The 9,528-nt window shown below is 33.3% G+C and overlaps 1 protein-coding gene across 1 annotated transcript in view; it reads right to left on the bottom strand.

Annotated features, from left to right (window-relative positions):
- Positions 1–726: 726 nt before the first annotated feature.
- The window catches only part of Dcaf13 (DDB1 and CUL4 associated factor 13), a 38,398-nt gene continuing 29,596 nt past the window's right edge, over positions 727–9,528 (bottom strand). The window contains exons 8-11 of the mRNA XM_076835935.1: positions 8,399–8,563; positions 3,141–3,276; positions 1,504–1,667; positions 727–917 (exon numbers count right to left, since the gene is read on the bottom strand). Coding sequence (XP_076692050.1) covers positions 830–917; positions 1,504–1,667; positions 3,141–3,276; positions 8,399–8,563 — 553 coding nt within the window. The 3' untranslated portion in view covers positions 727–829. The remainder of the gene's footprint in view (positions 918–1,503; positions 1,668–3,140; positions 3,277–8,398; positions 8,564–9,528) is intronic.

Genomic DNA, 9,528 nt, shown 5'->3' with positions numbered 1-9,528 from the left:
CTTTCTGGCTCATGACAATAATTAAGGTTTTTTCCTTCCTATTCTTTGAAAATAAGGTGATGAGAGGGGATTATAAAAGAATAGGTCAAAGAGCAATCTGCTTTGTTTCCATCAAAGAAAAGGGTCACATAGCAGGAACCAAGTTACAAGACTTAATTAATAGCAAGGCACTGGAAACCTAAGGGGCTACAATAAATCTTTTCTATTTATTTACTTAGGTTTCTCTACCTCCTTAAGTAACCCTTTCATATTGCCACCATCCTTATTTCCTTCCTCTTGGTTCTACCCTAACACGCTCACTTGTTAAAACATATCTGTGCATTTTATTCCAAAAGATTTGAAGTAGTAAAGTTACATTTCAAAATGGTCAAAATCATGCTCCCATTTCTAGATTAGTAAAAGGCTTGAATTACAGGAAATTGCTCATGTCATTACTAGTCAGGTTCTGTTGTGTGCAAGTCATTGGACATCACTATGGAAACCACAGGTTGTAGCAGCAGGTAATGCCAGTGACTCAGCAGGTGGGACTTCTCATGGCAGTTAACACCAAATGTCCTGACAAGAAGCCAGACAAATATAGTATGGTTGGTTCATTTTTTAGGTGGTCCGTAAACTAATAGTTCACTAGGCTAAGGTACAACCAGGTCTTAGATATGTCAAAACACAAGCAGGGAAAACAGAAAAAGAAAGGCAAGTAAAATGATGACAGGGAAAGAAAAAAATACATATTCATATTTACTATTAAACTAGATCCAGTACTTTTATTTGCAGAGTTCCCAGTTCAAAGCAACAATTAATTACACAACAGGATTGGTAGGAATACCAAATATTATTTCACAACTGCCACTATGTGTTTCTTTTTCTCTGACACAATTGGCACAGATCCAGGCTTGCTATGTTTACGACGATTCAATTCCCTAGAAATAAACAAAATAAGCAAGTTTAAGAGAAATCATCTTAACCAAAGAAAATGTTCTCAAAAAATCATAAAGCATTTTCTTTCACCAGAAAAATGACTATTGAAAAAAATTTCACAATGAGAATAGGTAAAAAGGTGATGCTCTTAACTAGAAATAAACTTGTTACTTATTTGCTTTTTAGCAGTATTCTTTATTAGTCTAAAACAAACCTGCCACAGTTACTAAAAAACAAATGATTTGATCCTATTCCAACATCTAACAAAAGAGCAAAATAATAGTCATTTTTATAGTTTAATTTTTAAAAAGGAGCTCTGACTTAAAATTTCTATTAATACTTTGCATTATGTGCATTAATTCAAGTGTTTCAAAGAGAATATTCCACAGGAGAAATGGCAGTGCAGGGGCAGTTCTGCTTTAGATACAAAATGTTAAATCTCAAATGTTACGTGAAGTTTATTAGGAACTCACTGCTTTCACTTTTGCTGAAAAAAAAAAAAAAAAAAGAAAAAGAAAAAAGGGTGGGGGGGAGATGGGAAAGTCAGAAAAGGGAACCGTGACAACAGTCATTTGCCTCAGTACATACTTTCGTCTACGAGCTTCCTTCATGATGCGCTGCTCCTGAATCTGGCTATAGATAGATTTTGGTAGATGTCGATGACGAGCTATACGTTTTATATGAGGATGATATTGAAATTTCTCCTTTAATTTCTGGTTATAATCTTTGGCTGCTTTTTCTCTTGATGTAAGCTAAAAAAAGAAAAATGCATTTTGGTATCTTAATGAGTAGCGCATTGGTTTTGTTTCAGTATAACAAATCTAGGCTTACCCTTCTTTGCTCCTAAAACTTCACTTTTATGCCAGGCAATCAAAATTGCCAGTGTACTTGTGCCTTTTACAAAGTTACATTCATAACATGACCCTGTAAACACCACATTTCCTTTTAGATAGCACGTCCACAACATGGATAGATGCCAACAAATGAAGCACAGCAGTGCTATGAAGTAGGGCTGAGCGCATCACTGAGGTAGGCCTTCCTTGTAGATATAAACAACACACGAAAAACACCTAAATCAATTACTCAATTATTTTTTTCTGAAAATAGGTATGCAAAGAGAAAAGGAAAAAAAGTATCTGACTTCGTAATAATTAGGTTTTGTTTAATGTTAAGGATACTACAAATCAGAGGAACATATATTGATGAACTAAATTCAGGCACAAGGCAATACTTACTAATCATTAAACTTAAAATTAGAATTGCCTTTAATTACAGCTTATTATACCTTGATTTTCCTTCTGGGCCTAAGGAGAAAATAATTCGTACTTAACCTTTACTTCTTATTTATTTATTTATTTTTTAAAACATGGTGTCATTTTAAAAATACCTTTATTTTGTTTGTTTGTTTATTTATTTTTATTTAATGCTGGAGATTGAACCCACTTCCTCACCCATGCTAGGCAAGCAAGCACTTGCCACTGGACCACAACTCCAACCCTTAACCTTTACTTCTTACTTTAATATTTGTTTCTGATAAAAATATTCTGTACGCTTCTTATATAAAATGTGGGACATTCAGAAAAAACATTAAAAACAAAACAAAAACCAATCACAATCCCACAACCCAAAGGTAATTAGCCAATGATAATATCTGCTGTATTTTCATTGAATCTTTTTTAAGTCTGAAGCTTTTTATTTTTTCTTTTTAACATTTTTTTAGTTGTAAATGGATCTTTTATTTCATTTGCTTATTTACATGCGGTGCTGAGGATAAAACCCCAGGGCCTTATACATGCCAGGCAGATGCTCTACCACTGAGCCACAATTCCAGCCCCTAAAGTCTGAAGCTTTCTGTATTTACCTTTTATGTAAATGTTTTAGTGGCTTTGATATTAAAGAGATCTTACAGTGACTTTAAACCTTTGATCTACCAGTTACTAGTCTGCTAACAGAAGAGAGAGGCTTCTAAATTTTAAGCTTCTAGTCCCTACATCTTCACTACTTACCTCAAGGAAGACACAAAGAAACCAAGTACGCTCAAATATTACCAAATAGTAGCTTTGTTTGTTTTGTTGCTAACTTATCTTTTTTTTTTTATCACAGAGGTATCAATTTCATCAAAATACCTAAAGAACTTCAAATAAATCTCTTTATAACATTGTGATATCCATGATAATAAATTAACAACTAGCTTTATGGAGATGAAAGAAAATGGGGTCTCTTACCACACCCAATTTTTCAGAAGCATTAGCTTTCCAGAGACGAATGTTCATTTCATCAGACCCACACATAATGTACTTGCTGTCAGAAGTCCACTTTACACATATAACATGTTGCATTCGTTTTGTGTGATACACTTCTCTACAGAAGAAGAAGTAAGTTAAAACTCTAGGGATTTTAGTATAGATTTTCTTCACCCATTGCCTGCCAAGTATCAGGATACCATTTTTTAATCCTAAGGGACTATATATAAAAGGAAAATTCAAGTTCATTTCAATGTGTTTTTACTGAATCAAATTAATACTGTTCTGTGCTAAATTCTATGGAGTTTAAAAACAATTCCTCCCCTGGAAGAATTTATAATCCAATAAAAGAAATAAATACAAACAAATTAAGCAAAATCAGATGTACAGAGAATTTCACAAAATATATGATTGCAAATACAATAAAATTTGAAAGTTGGGGTAACTTTGTAACAATAAAAAATGGCTTGCTCTTAATAAGCCCTTTTGCTCATTTCCACTTCAGTTCAGGTCAACAATTACCCTCCCATCCCAACACTCAAAAACTAGAAAAAAAAAACAAAAAAAAACCCAATAGCATTCAAAGAGCACCTTGTGATCTGCTGAATCTGATGTGTGATTTTTTTTTTTTGCCTCCGCACATTGTTTAAAAGCTTAACTGAAGTGAGAGTTGATTTACATATGTGAAAAGAAAGGGAGGGCTACAAAAGTGTCTTATAAGTTGAGGTAAGAATCATTTTATAGTCAAATTTGATACCTATTTGGAAAGACTGTGAAACATGCTAAGTGAATTCACAGAAGATACTATATTGGGAAATGTTAAAAACAGCATTTTAAAGCAAGTTAAAAGATTAGGTCAGGAAAAATAAGCTAAGACTTCTGGTAAAGTGAATTTTCCAAATCTGGACTAAATGACTGAAAATGCAGATTACATTAAGGGATAGGAAAGAGGCTCAACAAATTATACACAGAAGAAGAAAACCCATAGTGGACAACCACATCAAATATAATTCTTATCAAAAAAGTAGCTCTAACGTATAACACCCAACTAGTCTTTTATATTATTTCTAAGAGTTATGTTTAATCAGTATGATAAATCATAAGAAATCTATTTTTTAAAGGGGGGAGGATGGTTAAACAGAACAGCCTATTAAATGAAAACTGGATGACACTACTTTTTCTTCTTTCTCAATGTTCTGCTTTTACACGGCTCATTTCTAATAATCTTTACCTGCTTAAGAGCTCCTCTTCTTCCCACAGCAATACAATGTGTTTAAATTTATGGAAATCCAATCAGACTTTAGTAACTATTAGAACATAACTTGTGGACTGGGATTGTGGCTTAGTGGTAGAGCGCTCGCCTAGCAAGCTTGAGGCACAGAGTTCGAGCCTCAGTACCACATAAATGTAAAATAAAGATACTATGTCCACTTAAAACTAAAATTAAAAAAAAAAAAAAAACCTGTTCAAACCAGTGAAATCGAATGGTCAGACATTTAACTAACTTAGAATCATCCTTAATGGTAAACTATGCAAAGTTCTTAACTTCTTGTTCACATACATGCTAGATTTTATAAACTATACTATTAAGAAACAAATACATTATAAAAATTTAAATTCTTTAGTAGTCAAAATAAACTATTTTTCCCCAGAATGAACAAATTCTTACAGTGAATGTACTTGTTCAATACCTGTATAATATTTGTAAATACTGAATAAAATCTTTAGAGAAACCTACTTCCAACACTGACTTAACCTTAGTTTTAAAAAAATCACTTTAAAATAATACATTTTAAGTCAGGTTTGACAGCTTGTAATCCCAGCTACTAGGAAAACTGAAGCAGGAGAACTATACGCTTGTAATTATTATATTTATATATATAACATATATATAAATTAAGTATATATATTTATATATGTAAATATATAAAATACATATAAATCTTTTTATAAATATATAAAGATTATAAGGGGTCAGCCTGGGCAACTTAGTGAGAATTTGTTTCAAAATAAAAAAGGACTGAAGGTGTGGTGGTGCATGCCTGTAATCTCAGCAGCTCAGGAGGCTGAGACAGGAGAATCACGAATACAAAGCCAGCTTTAGCAATGGCGAGGCACTAAGCAACTCAGTGAGACCATGTCTCTAATAAAATACAAAATAGGGCTGGGGGTGTGGCTCAGTGGTTGAGTGCTCCTGAGTTCAATTCCTGATATCCAAAAAAAAAAAAAAAAAAAAAAAAAAAGTTGAGGTAATAATGCAGCACAGTGGCAGAGCATACCTGAGTTTAATTTCCCGTAGTGGAGAATACAAAAAAAAACATACTTTTTTGATTTTCAAAGGAAATTGTTTTAAAAATATAGATATTAAAAAAGCTGCCTAGGCCTGAGTTGCTTAATGCACATAATGAGAGGAAACAACAGCAGACCATGGAAACAAAGTGGGATGAGCTTTCAAGCAGATGAAGCAAAGGTCACAGGGAATACCATTTATATCTAAACACAACAGGAAGCAGCATATATTAAGATGATGATTACAAAATCTCCAAATGACATCAGGAAAAAAATTCCCTGGAAATGAGGATAAGAACTTCTATATACAATTCCAGAATAATTTGACCTTATCTGCATTTAGCCAGCCACGTTGGCTTAGGAATAATTCAACCCCAACTCAGCAACTAGGTCTTTGAGATCAAAGGTAAATACACAAATACATATTCCGATTTCTCTAACTTTTTGCTTGTTTTTCTTGTCTTTATGCATCATGTTAGAAAAGTATATCGTCCTACTATCTTCTGACGTTCTGGTGACAAGAAATTATGAAAAACTATAGTCTCTTGATTCTTAACAGTCTTGCCTTGGGCCTGACTAAATTATCCCCACAAACCATTCAAGACAATGTGGAAAATATTAAGGCTGTTGCAAAGGAAGCAACAGCCATATAAGAACAAATATCAGTATTTCTACAATGAAGATGATGGAATAAAGATCAAAGTCATCAGAATGCTCTTTTCAGTATGCCTTTAACTCAATTTATCTTCAAAATCAGATTAAACAATGATGATGATAATTGTTTCCCAGCAATTAATGATATGAAGTATGGGAATCAATGTGGCTTCCTTGAATAAAAAATAGAGAACCATGCAACTATCACAAGTTAAAACACTGAAGAGCAAGACAAGCAAATCAGCTTTGACTGAAAAAGGCATGGAAGAATTGCATGACTCTTAGGCGACAATGTCTCAAAGATCTTTTTGTAGTGAACATAGGGCTGAACAAAGTTGAGGCAAATGAGGTACTCGCTGTCTGAATTTTAAGAAGGCATTCATGCTCAAAGTGGTATATATACAGGCCCAACCCTGAGAACAAGAAACTTCTTAAATTCTGTCCCAATGAATCTAATTTGTCTTTCCCTAGTCCTGACCCTGCTGGAACAGAAAGAGGGTGCGTTAGGAAAAGGGCAGGATATGTCTTTGAAAACAAACATCATTCTTCCAGAAGGTTCAGAAACCTACTAAACCACAGGCTTAATTTATCATTAAGAGTAATTATCAAAATTCTCACCACTGCACTAAAATATTGAGCATCTTCATCTGCTGTAGCTACAACACTGAATTAAGCATTCTCTAATTTTTAAAAGTGAACAAACGGTCTGAGAAAGATTTTCTGCTACCATCAACACTTAGGAAGCTGATAAAGTGTGTTGCCATTTCCACATGCTGTCACACAATCTCATTACATAGGTTTCTGTTTTTTCCTTTCCCAGTCCTGCATTTTACTCCTTTTTTTCTTTTCCTTTTCTACTACCTTAATAATTCCTGGTTTTCTCCAACTAATTTTATCAACCAAGACGGGGACACTAAATGAAATAAGAGTGTGCACATACTCATACATGCATATGTGTGTGTGTGTGTGTGTGTTGCATTTTAGAGATTAATTTATTTTGTTTCTATTTTAATATGCAGTTGTCATATTAAAATGGAAGTGGTTATATCTTTATTTTTGAGTGACACTACTATAATACTTGAATTATTATAATTTTTGTAGAAAATTTTCCTTTGATTTACTTTAATTTGCTTTATGCATATCTCTAGAAACATGCCCTCTACATCTCTAGCCCTTTGTATATTACTTTGAGAAAGGGTCTTACTAAGTTGCTAAAGTAGTCCTCAAACTTGAGATCCTCCTGTCTTAGACTCCTGTGTCACTGGGATTACAGACACGTGCCACTATGCCTGGTATGAAAGTGCTTTGTAAGCCAAAGCACACTGCACATGCACAAGGGGCTGTGTCTTATACAGGAGCTAAGTTTTAAAGTTAGCCTAAAGGGGCTGTGGATACAGCTCAGTGGTGGAGTCCTTGTGCAGCATATAAGAGGTGCTAGGTTTGACACCCAGGACTGCTAGAAAAATAAAGTCAGTCAGTAAAGCAAAAAATCAAGTAAAAATAACCCTTGAAAGTCCCTTAAATTGTCATCGTTTTCTATAGATTACCTCAGTACAAAAATATAACACTGACATGGTGGTACATGCCTAGAGGCTAAGGCATGGAGGATCTCAAGTTCAAGGCCAATCTCAGCAACTTAGTGAGGCCCTACAACTTAGTGAGATTCTATCTCAAAAGGAAAAGAGGTGGGAATGAGGTTCAGCGGTAAAGCTTCCCTGAGTTCAATACCCAGTACCAAAAAAGCCCAAAATACACACACACACACACACATATACACATACACAGTTGTATATATGATATCATATATTACAGATGTATAAATATATACTGTATTATATTTAGTAACAAACTGTATAGTAGAGAGCCAAGCTGTATAAGACAATATGACACAAGCTGTATAAGACAATATCACACAAATAAGACTATGGGACAGCTGACAATTTTATTTGCTCTTTTAAATTTTGCATTGGTTGAATGTGAATGAGTAAGAAATAAGAAGCAAACAATATTAATTGCTCTTATATTGCGTTAGTTAAAACTTATGTGAGTTCTTTATCAGCAAATTAAAAATTTCTAGAAAGTTTACTAATTACATAAATATAATGCTCTGTTCAGTGAAAGAAACCACCTGATAGGCTAATGTTATGCCCATAGATGATACAATGGAAGCTAATATCTCAAGCCATAATGCATGGGTGTAAGCCCCATCATTTATACATAACCAGCCAGAACATTTAAGATTAGGACTCCCTCTCCACACACACCCCAAAATCAAAGAAAAACAAGTTGTCACATACCTGCTCCGGCTTCTGTCAACAGGAAAGATTCTAATAGATTTATCAAAACTAGCAGACACAAACTCTTTCCCAGTGGGGGAGTAATCCACATCAAGCACTGCAGATACATGATCCATGTGGACCATTAAAGGAGTGTCCAGTGCACGCATATCAAAAGTATATAAGCTGTAAAAGAATTTTAAAATTCTGATATAAATTTCTAGAAAAAGCCATATGTGTTTCTAAAAGGCATTAATGAAAATAAGACCCACTGGTTAATCATGGGCATCTAAATAAATAGCTCAATTCTGAACACAGGCAGACAAGAGACAAGGAAAAATATCAACTTTTTATTGCTCCTTAAGATTACACACACATATACACCACACACACACACACACACACACACACTGTGAAAATTTCAAAGAAATTACAAAGAATACAAAATTACCTTTAACTCTATTACCGAGAGAAAGTCAGTTGGTACAATAAAGACTTTTAAACATCTTTTTACTATGCTATTTAAATTTATATTTTTAATAAAATTGAGATTAATACTGTATAAAGCTTGATATTTTAATGCTCTTCTCATGAATATTTTCTCATATCATTAAATAATCTTTGAAAAGATTTTATTCTTAAATGAGTACAAATAATTTCTATTTTTTGAAACATAATTTCCAATTTTAAAAAATAATGCTGAAACGAAACTCAAATATTTGAATTTGAATTAAAAACTGAAATTCAATTAAAGTTGGACAGTTTTCTAAAGTAGGATTTTCACATCTAAAAGCAGGAGCATTTTTAAGGCTTGAGTTGACAAATCATTTGCAACAAAGCTGAGTTAATTTATATTCCTATCAGTGACATACCAAGGAGCAGAACTATAAAGCTCTAAACAAACAAACATACATAAAAACAGTTATGCTGAGCTACAAAAATTTTTTAGAAAAGTGAACACAGCTTTTCAAGGGGTGTACCAAAATAAGAAAGTTACATTATGCACAAATGGTAAAACCTACTGACTTTTGAGTTTCAAGATTAAAAATAATTTTTAACAACTAAAATAGTGCCCCAAATAAGCCAACAAAGACAATGGATAAAAATAATACAGCATTACAGTGACCAATAATACCAAAATATTTCAAGAT

This window comes from Callospermophilus lateralis, chromosome 16 (assembly GCF_048772815.1).
Source record: "Callospermophilus lateralis isolate mCalLat2 chromosome 16, mCalLat2.hap1, whole genome shotgun sequence".
Taxonomy (NCBI): domain Eukaryota; kingdom Metazoa; phylum Chordata; class Mammalia; order Rodentia; family Sciuridae; genus Callospermophilus; species Callospermophilus lateralis.
Note: the sequence above shows the minus strand (reverse complement) of the source record. Positions and strands in the feature narration are given on the sequence as shown.